Below are 19886 nucleotides of genomic sequence, written 5' to 3'. Positions count from 1 at the left end.
GCCTTCTTTGAACAACAACTCATAGCATCCCAAGAGCAGGTCCATTGAGTTTCTGTGCAGAATATTGTTCAGCGAGTGTCAGAAGTGGCGACAGCCTGTGCCTAGCCTCTTCAAAATGGCGCAAAAGGAGAGCGAGAATGTGTGTGTGTGTGTGTGTGTGTGTGTGTGTGTGTGTGAGAGAGAGAGAGAGAGAGAGACAGACAGACAGACAGAGACAGAGAGAGACAGAGACAGACAGAGACAGAGAGAGAGATAGACAGAGACAGAGAGAGAGAGAGAGAGAGAGAGAGAGAGAGAGAGAGAGAGAGAGAGAGAGAGAGAGAGAGAGAGAAGCTTCTGTGGCTTCTTTAGTTCAATGTGTCTTTCTTAAGGTGACATGATTTAGGACTGAAGTTATGCATCTGCTCATAGGTTACCCTAAGCCCTGTGTCAACTGACTTTCCTGGTTTTTATATTTTATATTTATTCAGTCCTGACTGTTGCAAAAAGCATTGTACTAAACTGCCTGCCAGTAGGTTACAGTTAGTATATATTAGGCTACTGGGTCTAATTAGGCTGTAGAGTCTCTCCTTGGAAAGGACAAAAGTCCAAGTGAACACTAGAAGTAAAAACTGTCCCACTCGTTTGAGATGTTTGTGGGACTATAGTGGTCTTCAGTTCTACTCTGCCTGATAAATGATTGTTTGCAAAGTGTTGCATTGAATACTGAAGGCAAGAACATACTAGGAAACGGTCCCACCTTTCACTGATATCCACAGCTGACTATAGAAACACCCAAGCTAGTCTTGTACTTGGCGCTTTACAGATCTCTAAAGGGGACCTCGGATGCAAGCTATGGACTTCGCCTTATTTGTCCTTCCTGGTGCCCTGATAACAACATCACCACAGGCAAGACGATGAGGGGCTTTCCCTGCTTTTGCTGATGAAAATAATTGTTTTTATTGTGCATGGCTGTTTTGGAGTAAGATACAAACTTCAAAGTAAGATCGATCAAACTCAGTCGTTTGTATCTGACCTAAGAGGCTATCTGCAGAGTTCCATGATTTCTTGAAATCTGACTTAGGCGGGTAAGTAGACTGAAGTTAGCATCGATACCTGGTTTCTTAGGGAGACTGTAGAACTTATCACCACCATCAGACTGTCTTCTGGCTGCCTTCTGTTGGAACACTGTAAAAAGCATAGTACATAAAGTTTATTAGACAAAGGCATTTAAGAAGATAAAACACACCGTGGGAACCTCCATGAAGGCTGAGTGCAATGTATCATTTTCCTTAACAACAGTATCTGATTTACATTTATTTCCGAATGTAAGGATTTCCTTTGTAACAATATCTGAACTGTATTAAATTTTGAGTGTAAGGACTATTAAATCTGTAATTTTCTCATCTGTGCAGCTTATCAGCAATTTTGGAAAGCGTTTTCTTTGGACAGAGTCCGTCAACGTTGTCGTTACCAGCTTTCCTGAGCTGGTAAAACCAAGCCGATTCCTTCTTGATATCAGATAAAGACGAAAGCTCCATTTTGTTCAAAGTGATATATGCTAAAACCCACGTGGTGGTTCCGCTCGCATCAGGACTACTCCTTCAGGCTTGGGGTTGATCAGCAAGCATAATTGTTGTTTCTTCTTAAACCAAAGAGAAGCCTGTTGTGTTCCACAGATAATAAAAGAGGCACTCTACTCTTGCGTCATCTACCCTGACCTCAGACCTATGAAAGCAGCTTGCTTGAATTACTTCATTATCTGAAAAGTGCTTTGTTCTCATTTATTATTTCGCACATGAAATTCTGGGAATTAAGTCAGCATTACTCACCCTGTTTTGCAGATGAAAGGTAAAACTCAGTGTTTAATATTTATTAAGCACCCACAAAGTTCTGGATACTTTCGAGCATTTGTTAATGAAACAGGCCAGATTCCTTTACAACTCTACTTTTTGGAAAATGAGCATCCGGAGTTACATTTATTTTTTTATGGGCAGTCTGAATTATGGGGTTTGGGAACTCCAAGAGGCCTGGGAGATTTAGTCCAGCCTCATATGTTTATAGACAAGGAAGTAACCAGCTTGTAAAAGGGCTAAGTGAATTTTGAAATGATCCCAGAGTTGTTAGCGGAGAAATGATTTAGACCCTTAAGCTTTGGCCTTCAGTCTCTTGCTTCTTCCCTACTTAGTAACTGTTCCCTTTTAAAGTTAGGGGAGGAGGCTGGGAGGAGCAACAGGAGCATGGCCTCACTCTTGTTCCTGGCATCTCAGCAGGATCTTCCTATAAAATGAACGGAGGCCCTCGGGGGCAAGGAGACAGCTGCCTGGCACATGGCCGCTGTGACCTGGAGAAACAGGTCCATGATGATCAGGGAGTTCTGCCATAGTTCTGCTCTGATTTAAACCACTCTAATATCAAGGTCATATACAGGATTAATCGAGAATACATACTTTTAACTTTTTAAAAACAAATGTCCCGAATCAAATCGACATTTATTAAACACTTAATGTCTGAGATGATGTCAAGAGAAAGATTATTCCTCCCCAGGTCCTCAGGAGACATGAATATAATGTCAAATATGAGGCATTTGAGAAAACTTATACATCTAAAGTGACATCTCTGGTTGAAAATCGGTTTTCTTTGCACATTCTGGGTTTGTTGTGTTTTTCCTTAATAAAGTACAATGGGGGTATTTGGGATGCAACTATTCTTTAGGATAGTAGATTTCCCCCCAAAGTCCTACCTGCTCTTTTCTTCAGCTAGTTCTAGTTGCCATAGCATAAAGTGATGACAGACAGCCCATGTTTCTGCTGATACTATTAAGATGAAATGGAGAAGTGCCTAAGATGGGAACACTGTAGTCTGGCATCACTAACAGGGAAAGCGACTTGAACTCAAAGGCAAATGCAAACAGTAATTTGTCCAATTAAACAGCGGGTTATTTAAGCGTTCATGGATTCTGCTGAGGTTTGAAGCTGCAGAGCGTTTGCAAGCAGACTTCTCCCAGCTTTCTTGGTGTGAAGTTCACTTTAAATCCAATTTACCCTGGATCCTTTTTTTTTTTTTTTTTTTTTTTTTTTTTTGAATACTTTCTGCTAGCAGCAAAATGTTTGGCCTGGGATGAAAAAGTTAATGCTGACCCTGACCTTCGGGTACTGTGCATTAGTGGTATTTCTCTAGAGTTGAACCAGGGTCAATCTGGAGTCAAGAGCGGGCCAACTGCTGGGATGGTTGGTGGTGTGAGGAGATGCTGACAACAGAGCTGTAGGTGGAGGGAGGGAGTAGGTTATAGTGCTAAGTTCCATTAATGTTTAATCTGACAGAGAGTTCCTTGCCTCACCTCACCTCACCATGAGCCTTTCCTTCCCCCTGAGCTTACTGATAAGTTTTACATCCTTATAGAGATTTAGACTCAGCCAATGGTCTTCTCAGTGATTTTAAAGTTCAGAGGCATTTTCAAAAACAACAGAGCCACGAGGAAAGACCTATTATTTGTGATCAGAAGGCTCGGACTAATAGGAAAAAGAGAAAGTTAAGTCACAGAGCAGAACGGTTTTTACAAAGGTACTGACAATGGTGACCCTATATGCTGAATTCTTGGTAAGCATCGTTCCAAATGCATTTCACCCAGTCAGTATTCAAGGAATGGACCAGTGCAACTTCTGACATGTCAATTTGGATAACCATTACCCAGAGTAATCTTGTTTCTCTTGCTACCTATGGTTAGAATTTGAGAAGAAAAAAAATCATAAGCACAGTATATACCTTTGTCCTACTTTTTTTTTTTTTTTTTTTTTTTTTTTTTTGAGTTGGGGAACTCTGACGGGCCTTGTGCTATAGGCAAGCACTCTACCACTGAGCTAAACCCCAACCCCTTACCTTTAAAAAACACAAGAAACTAAGAGGGATAAAACCCCAACAAACAAGCTTTGGGGTTTAAAATAATCTTAAACATTACAAGCGTCCCAAAAGACACCCTCATTTGTGTTAAATATTGCAGAAATGGTATCTGTAAAAGTTTCCCCAGAATAGAAATGACATGGAATGGAAAAATTAGCATAGTATTAAATATTCAAAAGCGTTAGACAAAGCAGAAGTAGCAGAGGAGGAGAGAGTGAATGGAACAAGTTCGCTTGCACAGTTTGTCTTTCCGGGCTGTTCTTCAGGAACACTACTCATGCCCCCCTCATTTATTGTCCCCTCAGAGCAAAAGAAGTCATCGAGAGTGCCTCTTCCCGGAAAAACAGACAAAGCACCGCCAGCATTGTTGTCTGTGTGGCAAGCTGGTAAAAATCCAGGGGATAGCAAATGTCATTCATGAGGATTCCAAATAGAAGGCACAAACCCCATAATACTCTGTGCCCATCAATGTGAGAAGTGAAAACATATATTCTGTACTGTGTCCTGAGCTTGCAAGTGATGGGCTCTTAGATGGGACTCTTTATTATTCATTAGATTGCAAACTACATAGCCCAGCACTGTACAAACAAGGTCCTGGGGTGCACAGGTCTATCAGTTCCCAAACCTTCCTACACTTTGCTGTGTTCATTTAGACAGAGGTCAAGCACACTACTAGTGCCCACTGATGAGAGATGACAGAGGTGACATCGTCAGGAAGAACAAGAGTCAACACTCAGTCCTTGTAGTCTTGTTTTTCTCATCTGTCTCCCCACTATGTGCTGTATGAGAGCTAACCACCAAAGGCAGAAAGGGGAAAAAAGAAAGCAGAAGCAACAACCCTTTTCTGCAGGATGAAAATGCTATCACCCTATAGGTGGTCCCAATGGCTCATCTGAAGCTTAGGGAAGATATGTAACCCCTGTAAGAAAGTACACACACACACACACACACACACACACACACACACACAGAGAGAGAGAGAGAGAGAGAGAGAGAGAGAGAGAGAGAGAGAGAGAGAGAGAAAGTACAAACACTTTGGTAGTTTGAAACTTATTTCATCGTACTGACATTCTGACATTAGTTCCATCTCGTTATCGGGAATGTTTATCAAACACAGGTCAAGATATAGTCATATCTGCCATGTAATTTGAGGATCTTTTTTGCCTGGCATACAGACTTAGGCAAATGGAAGCTATGCTTCGGTGTCTAGGGAACATGTGTGTCTACTCACCAGCCAGCACGCATGCACACATGCACACACGCACAGTCATTAATGATAGAACATTCTCCTTTATAGATTGGCAGTGACAGAAGAGTGGAAGGCCCATAATGACTTGGAGGTAAAGGACATGGAAGTGAAAGGCAAGGGTGATATTCACAGATGCTTAGCTTCCTAAGGAGAAAAACATTCATTTTCTTTCCAATTCATAACAGAAATGTGGGCTTTATCAGTAAGCTACTCTGAAAATCCTCTTTCCACACAGGAAATCTCACAACCTGTTATTTCCTCTAATTGTAAGCAACTTAGTTTAGGGGGAGGAGGGGTAGAAAGCAAACTTTTTCTTTGAATATTTAGTTTATACAAACAAGACTATATCTATTTTAAAAATGTGTCCTATGTAGGAAGTGAGTACATTCTGGAAAAGAGAGGTTGTTTTATGGGACTGGCAGCTTAAGGCCATCACAATGAGTATTTGTATTAGCTAAGGCTCCACGCATCCCAGGGTGGGCATAGCCTCCTTCAGGCGAGCAACATATAAGGAACATTTGCTCCTTACCCAGCTGCAGGTTGACTGGATTTGGTCATTTCTAGCCAGTTAGAAAATGTTATGAGAGAGTAAATACTAATTGAGTAATAACCAAAATCTTTTATTCTTATTTCAAAGGGAAATGACTTGAGTCGTCAAGAAGCCATTGGAAGCCTTTAAAACTATTAGACTTAAAAAAAAAAACAAAACAAACTATTAGGTCTTTCCCCACAGCCACATTCAACATGACATATTAAGGGTAAATCGTGCAATTAAAAAAAATATCTAAGTGTCTGATGACACTCCCATCGTTTGCTCACACGTGCAAATCTGTAATGTCAATTCACCCCAATTTGAATTTGGCCTCATTTCCACTTTACATGAGCATGGAACTGAATCCTTAAAACATGAGACCAATAAGATTTATCCTTGGATAGGTGCTCTAACAGATGGGCTGGAAAGTCCCCCTCGGTTTCATTCAGTGTCTCTGTGAATGGGCCAGGAGACCATGGTGTTCTTCTCTGAGGACAAGGAGAACAATTCATTAAACAGCCATATTGCTTCTGTTCAATGAACAATACATACTTAGTCATAATGATAGCTCCTTTGTAGAACCGGACCAGCTCCAGAAAGATAACGAACTTCCCCTGGAAAGGCAGGAACCCTAACCTGACAAACTGAAGGATGACTATGTCACTCTCTTCTGACAGGACCTGTAACATGCATATGGTATGCTGAAGATAACTGGTTTGGATGACATCACATAGGCAGACAGTGGGATGCAAGGCCTTGGCTCTAGGATCTACTTTAACCAACTTGAATATATTTCTTTACTAATGGAGACAGAAGCCACTCTTACAATCATAGGGATTAATTTTCTTCAGCTTTTAGAAGAGCCCCACCCTATTCACTGTATGTAATCAGTTCCAAGTACAAGTGAACTGTAAGTGGAAATTCTTTGAAGGCAAAGGAATCATACTTGACATTTTAGGCTCTTCTCAGCAGAGACTCCCTCAAGAAGGTCATATGCAACTTTCTTGCACTGAAAAAAATGCCAATGATACCCCCAGAGCAACTGCAAATTGAAGGGGGAATTGTATTCTGCCCCAAGTCAGCCACATGGATGCAGTCCTATCTTTGTTCTATGAACTGTATGACAGGAGAATGAAAAATGGTTCCTCGATGGGAAAAACTCTCCCTAGTAGGAGTTTTACATTTCTGCATGATCTAGGATGGAGTTGAACTACCTGTCCATCTATGCCATACTGATTATCATTTTCTTTCCTTCATTTGCTTTAAATAAAGAATTTGGTCACTAAAAGATATAACTCTATAGAAATCTCTATATTTTTGATGCCCATAAGCACAACCTTGTCCCATATAAGAGGAAGAGTAAAGCGTAAAGAGCATGAGATCTGAGAACAGGGAGATCATATACAAAAAAGATGCTTTTTAAAAAAATGAACAATTCTTGCTGCAGTTCTTAATCTTAGGGTGTATTTCACACAATAATCAGAATCAGGAACATGTCTCCTGATTAAATAGTTGGATGTGTGTTCAGTAAACAGGGAGACCACATAAGAAAAGAGTTTTTAGAGAATGAACAAATTTTTGTTGCAATTCTTAATCTTAGGGTGTGTTTCACACAACAATCAGAACCAGGAAAATGTCTCCTGATAAAAATGGATGGACGCATGTTCAGTTTTGAATTAAGTTACATTTCTGGGGGTGGAGAATGGTGAAAGGCTACAGGCAGGGCACAGTTATACTTCCATATGAGATCTACAGCAGGTAGAGCTGTCTGTGGATGTCTTGGAGCTTTGTTCTGTTTTGTCTGTGCTCTGCCCTGCAGCCAGTGCTGCAAACACTGGCTGTTTGGGAGCAGGAGAAAAAGAATTCAGATGCTGACATAACCTTTGTATTGTCTTCCATTCTGTAGTCACGTGGATGGAGACCCTGCCTCTTCCACCATCTGTTCGTTCATCAGCTAATATTTATCAAATTCTCTTGGTTTATGAATTCTGCATTCAACAAGGATGTCATGATGGGAAGGACTATTCAGAGGAGGCTGATCTCTTCCACTGTTAAGGTTAGAAGGGGAAAATAAATATGAACGTATAAAAGTGAGGCAGAAGGAGCTCAGGGCTCACCCTTCACAGGTGTGGGGAGAAAAAACGACAGGAATGCTGCTGCTGCGGCTTTCTAGTGTCATCATTTCTGCAGCACACCGAAACTCTTAGCATCAGTCCATGTATCTCTGGAATGAGGCTGGCAATGTAAACCACACAGGGCTCACATGTGAAGTTGCCTCTATTGCTATCCTGAGTGTCAGATGAAGCCCACATATCTCAGTCAGCCACAGACACTGTACTTCATTATCTAGTTTCCTTAATGTTTGATTCTACTAGAACCCAAGAAATGCATAGAACCCTTTCCCATGTTAGAATTAGTGTACGAAAGCCATTCTCTGCTCAGATCCTGAACAAAGGTATTTCTGCAATGGTTTCCTCCATCCCTCTGCCTTTTTCTTTGCTTAGTCTCCGAAGTGACATACTTACATTCTTTATTCTGCTTTCTTCTTTTATTCTATACTTTACAGATTCCTCTTTGGCTATTTTACACTACAGGTACTATATCCTGCTGCCACTCTGTGTTCTGGCCAGAACCAAGGACAGAGTAAATTGATGTCCTTCTCATGAATGGATAGAATGGATGACTTTCTGGGAAATGATGGACATTTCCCTTTGTAGATGCACTTGAGTGTGAGGACTAGGAAAGATGTGGAAAAGCCTTCTAAGGCTGGGGGTATGGGTGTGCACATCTGTGCTTGACTTTTCACTGGGATTTACACTCAGGTCCTCATGCTTGCATCGAAGTTATCTCCCCAGGCCTCATTGCTTATTCTGAATATTTTATCTAAATTTTTAATTGACTTTTGTAGAATTAAGTAAGAACTATCAATCTAAATCCAACCTTGTTAATGAAGACTTAGAAAGCATGATCAAAATTAAAATTTTTCTCTACTCATTTTCTTTTACTTTACATCTTCATTTCTTTTGAGAGCTTAATATATGAGTAATACATTTATACAGTCGCCACCACTCCTTTATTCATTAATTTCCAAAATTTAAAAAGAAGTGGTAGGAATAATGGAGAGGGATTTTTAAGTGGGGGAAAGAATGGAAGGGTAGGGTATAGGGGGGATAACTGATACAAAGAATACTTGCAAAAGCCATATGGAAACATACATAATAGAAAACTTTAGCTGCTGTTACCCTAAATAGAGTATTATCTTCTCCCAAGAATCATAGTTTATAAATAAAAAGCCCATTGACAGATTATGAGATATTACCATGAGTTATTAGCTAGGAATATGCCAGAGACACTCCATGTTATTGCTAAATGCTCTTAGTTGCACAGTATAACAGCTGAGGACCTGTTATTGCTGAAGACAGCTCGTTCTTGGGGCATAGAGCACAGAGAAATCCAACTTGCACTAAGACGCTAACTATCTGCTTTCTAATTTCATAGTAGAGGAAGGTAGTGTGAATTTCACCCAGTTACGCAACCTGCCAACTACAATAATGATGGTCATCTCAAACTATAGTCATAGATACCATAATGGTATACATGTTATAGAGGTAACCAACTGCTTGTATTTAAGGTTCACTCCCCAAGAGTAAATCTGACCAAGAACATATGGCTAGAGAGAGTACACACCCCAGGAATGAACATACTACTATTTTGCTAAATGGGTACAATATCAAACTACCCTGTGGGTTCTTATTTCTCTACTCATAGATTAGTATAGATCTGAGACTTCATCAGAGAGGTTTATTGGTACAGAGGATAATAATAGAGTTAACACAGAAACTCACAACTGGCCAAAATGCAGAGACTAAGTCGCTGTGGAGTGCTGACCCACAAATGGGATATGTACATCACCTTCGCATCTCCAAGGCCCAGATACCATCATGGAGAAGGAACAGGAAGGTAATAGGAGCAGCAAGAAAACTGGAGTAAAAAAGTATTTTCTGGACAGAACAAGACTGAGGTATTCATGATCTCACAGCAGCCTGGGCTGCCTGTGCAAGACCTGAAAAACAGCACATCTTTCCAGCATGGACAGAGGAAGGACTCTGATGACCTCACACCTCAAGAAGGAGCCATTGACAGTTAGTGGCCTCTGGGAGTGAGTCAGTTTTGTTTAAGGTTATAGGCCCTTTGTTAGTAAGCCTTGTTCCAGTTGGTACACATGAGTATGTACGCAGCATAAAATTGGACAAGGTAGATTATTAAAAATAGAAAAAGACAGAAAGTTGTGAGGCAGAGGTGGATCTGAAGGAGCAGGGCGATTATGATATTGTATGCATGTATGAAATCCATAAAGAATTAACAAAATATTAAAAATTGCCTCAGTGTAGCTTCTTTGTGACTTGAAAATAGGCTCACAGCCTTCATAATTTTAAATCTCTAATTGCCTCACTTTCTACCCTACCCTCTAACCCCAGGTCCTTCATAAACCAAGGGACAAAAGCATCGACAAGCAGGGGCTGTTAACATGGCTCAGTGGTTAAACTTACTGGCAGCTCTTTCAAAAGATCCAGGTTCAATCCCTAACACCCTCATAGTAGCTTACAATGCTCTGCAATCCTAGCTTCAGAATATCTGATGCCCTCTCCTGGCCTCCATGGGTACCAGTATACATGTATTACAGAGACATACATTCAGAGGCAAAGTATCAATGCACATACAATTTAAACATTGAGAAAAAAAATCCATAAACAACAAAACATTACCTTGAGCTATGTAAGGCGTTGTTTCTTCTTTGAGAGGGATGTGAGTCGGCCGGGGTGTGGGGGCAGGTGGTCTGTTTACAATGAAAGACCAATTTCCAGTTCTTTTCTTTATACTCTTACTGGCCAGGATCTGGTCATACTCATTGTCTTCGGTCTCTGCAAACGTGTATGGGTTTTCCTCCTCCTCCTCCTCCTTCTGGGCTTCTTCCTTCTTTTCTTCTCTGCTGGGTTCCTCTCTTGTCTCTTGTCTTGCACCGAGATCATTCCAGTTTTGACTTTTTTCCATTTGGTCTTCCAACACTTTCCCTGCTTAGGAAACATTTAGTTTGGCTTTACTCTTATGTTTTATGCAATATTCTTGCTGTCTTTAATTTCCTATATCATCTCAAATAAGTTCACTCAAGTGTCATTGAAAACAATATGAAAAAAGGCCCTGTCTCTAGTAAAATGTTTTTATACTATGACAAAAAGGAATGCCAACTGTGTGAGAAAATACTTTAGTATGTGTTTCAAAATATTATTCCTCAAACACGATTTTAGGTATGTATTTATTATCTGAAAATTGAGACATAAATTTTTGTATCAACTCCAAATGCTTTGAAAGGGGGTGTTTTAAAGCATACAACGTATAGACATTTCTTTAGTCAATAAGTCATCCTCCCTTTCTACTGCTTGTACTGAATATTTCACCTAAAATCTAACTTCCCTGAAAGTGATTTGAGGGAACAGCCAGACATACTGCCATTGTCTGTCCTAACGAGTGTTTCCCTGCTATGACGATGGACTCTTGATTTTCACGGGTGAACATGAACCTTATCCAGAAACATGGCACCAAAGTGGAAGTCTGGACATACCAGGGAGTGTGGGCAGTCACTGGCTTAAGGCTTAGTTGTATGGTTAGAAGGCAGTCACACATTTGGAGCCTTTAGGGGTCCATATTCAGTACAACATTTACCTACTTTGTAAGAACATGCTCCGATAATTGAGTAGCAGTTGTTAAACAGACGAGCATTTGAAGCATTCTGCGGTTAGTAAGTTAAGAAGAACTCTCTACTAGGCCAACAAGAAGGTCTTTCACTATGAATATTAGTGTTTACTCTTTTCTCTTTGCCTTTGTTTGGATTACATGAGTCTGATAATAATTATTATAATTGGGATTTTAAGTGGAAAATTTTAGATGCTCAGAGAAAGCACAACTAATAGAACCACACAAAAGGGTATTTTTTTTTTTACAAGAATATTCAGGAATTGCTTTTGGTAGTTCTGGGAAAGGCCACTATGACAGCTTTCCAAAGCATCTTAAACTTTATTCTTCTGGATAGTTTCACCCAAGAAGTGTTAAATACCTCTGTGCCTGGCACCAGCTTTAAAATCACTGTACCTTGCTCTTTCTGCATGAATAACACGGCTTTGGGATTTTGACTCCATGACTTCTGTTTCCCTGACAGCCTCTGGGTGAAACCTGATTAAGTGTGTGGGAAAGACTTTTACAGCACTTCATTTTTAGCAAAATGTGTCAACTGTCTCATTTTTATGAACCCATTTCCTGAGCTGTTAACTCCCTTTGTTCTCCACCCACCGCTCTTTCCAACTCGTTCTAAAGTTGGACTCATACTAGGAATCTTACATTTTACTTCTTGTCTTCCAAAGTGTCAGATTATACTTTTTGTTAGGAGTTGGGCCCAATTTTTTTATTCCATGTAGTATACTCATAAATAATAAGTGAATCTCTATCATGAACAAATCACTTCAATTGGAAAAATAATAGGGCACAAGTATATGGAAAAGACAAGAACCTTGAAAATAAGCATTTAACATTTCTAGTTGTAGGCTCTCTGTGGCAGATGGGTTATATCGATAGTCCAGTTTCTTGATTGTTATGAAGGTTAAAAGAACTACTATTCTATAGTAGTATGTTTTAGTAGTTTATCAAAAATATGTCTGCAAATCTCACGCATGGAATTTGATGCCTGTTGTCTATAATTTAAGGACAAATGAACTCAGTGGTCAAGCTCTTATTGCTCTTGTAGGGGACGTGACTTTGATTACCAGCAGCCATGTAGTAGCTAACACATTTGTAATTCCAGTCCCATGGGATCCAACAGGCACACACATAATAGTACACAGGCCAACCAACATTCATACACATAAAGTAAAAGGGAATAAGTCTAAAAAGGAGAATGTATAAAAATATGCTGATGAACAGTGCCATTTTTCTTTTCTGCTTACTTTTCAGGGCTGTGGTGAAAAGATGAATTGATGAGAAAAGATATAAAAGTAGAAAAGGGATCAATTGGCGAGAGGAAGCAACCAGTGAGGAGACAAGGAAGTAGGGGATAATGAATATGATAAAAATATATTATATATAATGTCTATTATAATGAAACCCATTTGTAAATGTTATAGGCAAAATTAAAAATATTAGCAAGTGAATGCAACAATATGAGTTTTTAAATAAAAAACTATTTTGGGGGGCATATGCATCTTATGTGTGTTAGTTTTTAGGAGATATATTGGTCATAATTATAATTTTGACCATAGATATCTGGTTGAACTTATGAAAGAATGATATTAGGTTTCTTAATCTACATATTATATATGAAGACTTACAATACAAAATTATGATAAATATTATATCTCATAGATATTTAATCTGAAACAAGGTAATAGTTTCATTTTATAATCTTCATTATTTAAAATTTCAAATAATAAAAAATACAGTATAATTTTGTGACTAGTCTGTTGCCTTCTTCTACAGAGTTTTATGTACCGACTTTACTGCTCTCTCTCAAGAGTATTCAGAAGCTTGGCACATAGTAGGTGATCAATTAGTACAGGTTGAATGGTCAGAAAGCTGTCTCCCAGGTTTGGTTTTCTGACACAGTGTGGCATCATAGTGCAGCTTATATTACCAAACAGGAGGGGCCTTTCCAGTGATAGCACCTTACAGGTCGCAATGCTCAATTTTATGGTTTCAAACATTCGCTTGAACAAACATTTTTATTTCATGTATATAAGTATTTGCTTGCATGCATGTATGCATACTAAGTGTATGCAGGGCCCAAGGAAGCTAGAAGAGTGGACAGATCTCTTGGAACAAACAATCAAATCCATTGCGAGCCACCACGTAGGTTCTGGGAAAAGAACCCAGGTCCTCTGCAAGAGCAACAAGTGCTCTTAACGGCTGAGCCAACTCTCCAGCCCCTTCAAATTTCACCTTTTAGAGACCCAGTCATACATTTGATAGTCTTCTGGGATCTGATGACTAAAATGTATTATTTATGACAGAGATGAATAAAGAGTGACATTTTGGTCTTTGTTATGAAATGTTTGTGGTGAGAATAGTTTATAATTTGAGAGGTTAAACACAAAATAGGTGAATAAAGTGGGGGATGATGATGAAAGACCCTGAGGATGAGAGCGTTCAAGGCTATGGAAAACTCCAAGCAGATGAGCCCTAAAGGAAGGAAAGTCATCGCCCAGTCTCCTCTGAAGGCCTTCCTTCTGGCCAGCGCATTGAACTTTCCCACAGAATGCACCATGCTCAATCTATGTACATCACTACGGAGTCCTTCCAAATTATATGATTATTTATTATTGTTATTATTATTATTATTAATTATATTTACTTTCCTAAACACTTTGGTTGGGGAGGGAGGGTGGCAGAGAAAGAAGGTAGATGACTCATATCTTGCTTTCTTCCCCTAACTTCAGGAGCTAAAACCATCCCGTGAAAAAAGACAACAGTTTCAACAAATGGTGCTGGTTCAACTGGAGGTCAGCATGTAGAAGAATGCAAATTAATCCATTCTTATCCCCTTGTACAAAACTCAAGCCCAAGTGGATCAACAGCTTCCATATAAAACCAGATACACTCCAATTAATAGAAGAAAAAGTGGGGAAGAGCCTCAAACACATGGGCACAGGAGCAAATTTCCTGAACATAATACCAATGGCTTATGCTCTAAGATCAAGAATCAACAAATGGGACCTCATAAAATTGCAAAGCCTCTGTAAGGCAAAGGACACTGTCTTTAGTACAAAACAGCAACCAACAGATTGGGAAAAGATCTTTACCAATCCTACATTTGATAGAGGGCTAATATTCAATATATACAAAGGACTCAAGTTAGACTCCAGAGAATCAAATAACCCTATTAAAAATTGGGTACAAAGCTAAACAAAGAATTCTCAGCTGAGGAATATTGAATGGCTGTGAAGCAACAACAGAAATGTTCAATATCCTTAGTCATCAGGGAAATACAAATCAAAACAACTCTGAGATTCTACCTCACACCAGTCATAATGGTTAAAAAAACACTCTGGTAACAGCAGATGTTGGAGAGGATGCAGAGAAAGAAAAACACTCCTCCTCCATTGTTGGGGGATTGCAAATTGGTACAACCACTCTGAAAATCAGTCTGGCAGCTCCTCAGAAAATTGGACATAGTACTACCCGAGGACCCAGCTATATCACTCCTGGGCATATACCCAAAAGATACTCCAATCTCTAAAAAGGACACATGCTCCACTATGTTCATAGCAACCTTATTTATAATAGCCAGAGGCTAGAAAGAACCCAGATGTCCTTCAACAGAGGAATGGATACAGAAAATGTGGTACATCTACACAATGGAATATCCCACTACTCAGCTATTAAAAACAATGAATTCATGAAATTCTTAGGCAAATGGATAGAATTAGAAAATACCATCCTGAATGAGGTAACCCAATCACAAAAGAGCACACATGGTATGCACTCACTGACAAGTGGATATTAGCCCAAAAGCTCAGAATTCCCAAGATACAATTCACAGACCACATGATGCTCAAGAAGAAAGAAAACCAAAGTGTGAATGCTTCAGTCCTTCTCAGGAGGGAAAACAAAATACTCACAGTAGGAGATACAGAGACAAAGTGTAGAGCAGAGACTGAAGGAAAGGCCATCCAGAAACTGCCCCACCTGGGGATCCATCTCCTATACAGTTACCAAAACCAGACATTATTGCAGATACCAAGAAGTGCATGTTGACAGGAGCCTCATATAGCTGTCTCCTGAGAGGCTCTGCCAGAGCCTGACAAATACAGAGGTGACTGTTCGCAGCCAGCCATTGGACTGAGAACAGGGACCCCAATGGAGGAGTTAGGGAAAGGATTGAAGGAGCTGAAGGGGTTTGCAACTCCATAGGAAGAACAACAATATCAACCAACCAGAACCCCAGAGCTCCCAGGGACTAAACCACCAATCAAAGAGTACACATGGAGAGGCCCATAACTTCAGCTGCATATGTAGCAAGGGATGGTCTTCTTGGGCATCAATGGGAGGAGAAGCCTTTGGTCCTATAAAGGCTGGATGCCCCAGTGTAGGGGAATGTCAGGGTAGGGAGACAGGAGGGAGTGGGTGGTTGGGTGAGGAAGCACCCTCATAAAAGCATGGGGGGATGGGATAGAGGGATTCTGGTAGGGAAACCAGGAAAGGGGATAGCATTTGAAATGTAAATAAAGAAAATATCCAAGAAAAGAAAAGGAAAAAAAAGATCAGAGAGTCACCCTTGGTTTTAAAATCTGATCATGTGTCCACAGATCCACCCTTGTACCATATGTTGTGTAGAAGCCTTGGAACAAATTGTTTCTCTGCATTTTTAGCTGGGAACTTACCTTGTGAGGTAAAGTGAGGTCTTTCTAGTTGGGAGGCAGCAGCCCCTGGACGTGGTGGGGGCAGAGGTGGCCTGCAGTGTAGGAGAGGCTCTTCAGTGTGGCCTTCGGTGTCACATCCGGGGATGAACACATAGAGATCATCATACTGGTTCTCCGAGCTTTCCCTGTTGACCTCCGGCAGGCCGTGTCTTGCCTCAGCACTTGCTGATTCGTCCTTTGTGTCCACTGACACAGGCTCCTCAGAGCTGTCTGTGTTCCACCTGTGTGTCTTCCTGGGTTCACAATGAGACGCTGGAGACTGCGTAGCTGTTTATGATGAAGATTGAACAGTTTCACTTACCCACTCTGTCTGGAGGTGTTTTGAGAATCTTCACAGAAGCAGTAGAAGTTAATTCCCTTTTATAATTTATATACTAAAAAGCTGCCCACTGCACTGCTCCTCTTTAGTGGGTATCAAAGCTCCATCTACTCTTACTTTGCAGGTACCTGACCCAGCCTCATTGGGTCAGATTGTGATATTTTGATACTCTATAGGAGTAACTATAGGAAATGAATCCATGTCTCTACTCAGCATTTCATATATATATATATATATATATATATATATATATATACACACACACACATATATACATATATATGTGTGTGTATTACTTAGTGTAGTCATTGTAATAATTTGTATAATTAATTTCACTATGGATATTTCATTAATTTTGTAAAACATTACTTGGTAAAAAAAAATATTTTTTTCTTTTCTGAAGAAAGCATTCCTATTGATAAAATGCATTTTGTTCTAAAATTTAACCAAATAGTCAATTCAATGTCCCTATACTAAGAAGCACAGCGCATTAACTTGTATGTTAAACAATAATACTCTAACAGCCCAGGAGCAGCACAGAAACAGTGGGCAACGGTGACTTCACAGCTGTAAAACAACTTACATAATGTTCTCTTTTTGAAAGTGAAAATGAAAGACATCGTCTTTTTGATCTTTCAAACAGACATGGAAATCGTTTTATCATTTTCAGTGGAAAAGAATTGTTTTTAAATGTTGCTAAAGTAAAATGTAACTTTAAATATCAAATAAAACAGTGTGGGGGGAAAGGCTTTTTTGTTTCAAACAATGAAGTTACTTGGTAGAAAACTTTGAGCAGGGAGAGAAACCTTAGGCCTGCAGAGGGGCCCTGTGTAATCTTTTCTTTCACAAGAGGAAGAAGAAAGAGAAAAAGAAGAAAGACATGGCTTTTGCTTCTAGAACTGAACTTGGATTCTATTAATACTGGTCTGGGAAGAACAGGCAGGTGTGTGTGTGTCTATACGTGTGTGTGTGTGTACATGTGTGTGTGTGTGTGTGTTGTGTATATGTTGCATCTGTAGAGTGTGTGTATGTTGTATATGTGTTGTATGTATGAGTGTGTTATATGTGGATATGTATCTGGACAGTATACATGTAAGGTGTGTTTTGTATGGGTGTTGTGTGTTTTGGTGTGTGTGTGTGTGTGTGTGAGTGTGTGTGTGTGTGTGTGTGATTTTTCTCCAGCGGTCTCATTCATTTTCCTGCCAATCACACCTAATGTAAGGTAATCCCTAGTCCCCCTTTTTTTTTTTTTAATGGAGATGATGCAGAGACCAAAAGGAAGGTATTGTTAATCCAAGAGTACATGAAAATGTTTGATGTTTGACTATTTTGTCTAAGAAAACCAATCCTAAGCCTAGAATTATAGTCAAAGTATAGGAAATTGCACACAGCACTTCAGTTTTAGAGTCTGCATTTGGCACTAACAAGGAACAGATGTTTCAGGTGCTTGTCAGAGGTGTTCAGACCTGGAGTCCAGCTCTGGCAAGGTAGAGTTAGTAGGCAAATGGTTTTAGGGTACGCCATTACCATTGTGATACAGAGTGAGGTGCTCTGACCTTCCTCTAGTCCTTTGAAAACTGGAGGCTGAGCCCAGTCACAGTGGCATGGGTGAGAAAACTCCGTTTCAGCTGCAGAGATGAAATTTTTCATTACGAGAAACTGCAATAATGTTCTCTTGTTATTGGCAGTTCTTCAGAGGGCGAAATATTATGATGGATGTGTGGGCAGTATTAGTAATAAACTTTATCATGACCTTTAATTATTAAAGTGATAAAATATGTAACCTATAGCCATTTTAATCAGTTCATTATTTTTTTTTTTTTATTAACTTGAGTATTTCTTATATACATTTCAGTGTTATTCCCTTTCCGGTTTCAAACATCCCCTCCCCCTCCCCTTCCTATGGGTGTTCCCCTCAACCCTCCCCCCTTGCCCTCTCCCCCAACAGTCTAGTTCACTAGGGTTCAGTCTTAGCAGGACCCAGGGCTTCCCCCCTTCCACTGGTGCTCTTACTAGGATATTCATTTAACCCTCTGAGGTCAGAGTCAGGGTCAGTCCATGTATAGTCTTTGGGTAGTGGCTTAGTCCTGGAAGCTCTGGTTGGTTGGCATTGCTGTACATATGGGGTCACGAGCTCCTTCAAGCTCTTCCAGTTCTTTCTCTGATTCCTTCAACAGGGGTCCCGTTCTCAGTTCAGTGGTTTCCTGCTGGCATTCGCCTCTGTATTTGCTGTATTCTGGCTGTGTCTCTCATGAGCGATCTGCACTCACATTTTGATCATCCGTCTTGAGTTTCATTTGTTCTAGGCATCTAGGGTAACTCAAGCATTTGGGCTAATAGCCACTTATCAATGGTACATATACCATGTATGTCTTTCTGTGATTAGGTTAGCTCACTCAGGATGATATTTTCCAGTTCAACCATTTGCCTCACAATTTCATAAAGTCATTGTTTTTGATAGCTGAGTAATATTCCATTGTGTAGATGTACCACATTTTCTGTATCCATTCCTCTGTTGAAGGGCATCTGGGTTCTTTCAGCTTCTGGCTATTATAAATAAGGCTACGATGAACATAATTAGCACGTGTCTTTTTTTTATATGTTGGGGCATCTTTTGGGTATATGCCCAGGAGAGGGTATAGCTGGATCCTCAGGCAGTTCAATGTCCAATTTTCTGAGGAACCTCAGACTGATTTCCAGAATGGTTGTAGCAGTCTGCAACCCCACCAACAATGGAGGAGTGTTCCCCTTTCTCCACATCCTCGCCAGCATTTGCTGTCACCTGAGTTTTTGATCTTAGCCATTCTCACTGGTGTGAGGTGAAATCTCAGGGTTGTTTTGATTTGCATTTCCCTTATGACTAAAGATGTTGAACATTTCTTTAGGTGTTTCTCAGCCATTCGGCATTCCTCAGCTGTGAATTCTCTGTTTAGCTCTGAACCCCATTTTTTAATAGGGTTATTTGTCTCCTTGCTGTCTAACTTCTTCAGTTCTTTGTATATTTTGGATATAAGCCCTCTATCTGTTGTAGGATTGGTAAAGATCTTTTCCCAATCTGTTGGTTGCCGTTTTGTCCTAACCACAGTGTCCTTTGCCTTACAGAAGCTTTGCAGTTTTATGAGATCCCATTTGTCGATTCTTGATCTTAGAGCATAAGCCATTGGTGTTTTGTTCAGGAAATTTTTTCCAGTGCCCATGTGTTCCAGATGCTTCCCTAGTTTTTCTTCTATTAGTTTGAGTGTGTCTGGTTTTGATGTGGAGGTCCTTGATCCACTTGGACTTAAGCTTTGTACAGGGTGATAAGCATGGATCGATCTGCATTCTTCTACATGTTGACCTCCAGTTGAACCAGCACCATTTGCTGAAAATGCTATCTTTTTCCATTGGATGGATTTGGCTCCTTTGTCAAAAATCAAGTGACCATAGGTGTGTGGGTTCATTTCT

At 40.0% G+C, this 19886-nt stretch overlaps 1 protein-coding gene across 2 annotated transcripts in view; it reads right to left on the bottom strand.

The window, feature by feature from the left end:
• The window catches only part of Bank1 (B cell scaffold protein with ankyrin repeats 1), a 284609-nt gene that overhangs the window by 32693 nt on the left and 232030 nt on the right, over positions 1-19886 (bottom strand). For both annotated transcript variants that reach the window (XM_032896620.1, XM_032896619.1), the window contains 3 exons: positions 16085-16390; positions 10427-10732; positions 1096-1167 (listed from right to left, as the gene is read on the bottom strand). In XM_032896620.1, the coding sequence (XP_032752511.1) occupies positions 1096-1167; positions 10427-10732; positions 16085-16390 (684 nt within the window). The remainder of the gene's footprint in view (positions 1-1095; positions 1168-10426; positions 10733-16084; positions 16391-19886) is intronic.

This window comes from Rattus rattus, chromosome 3 (genome assembly GCF_011064425.1).
Source record: "Rattus rattus isolate New Zealand chromosome 3, Rrattus_CSIRO_v1, whole genome shotgun sequence".
Lineage (NCBI taxonomy): Eukaryota > Metazoa > Chordata > Mammalia > Rodentia > Muridae > Rattus > Rattus rattus.
The sequence above is the reverse complement of the archived record's forward strand: the minus strand, read 5'-3'. Positions and strand labels throughout refer to the sequence as shown.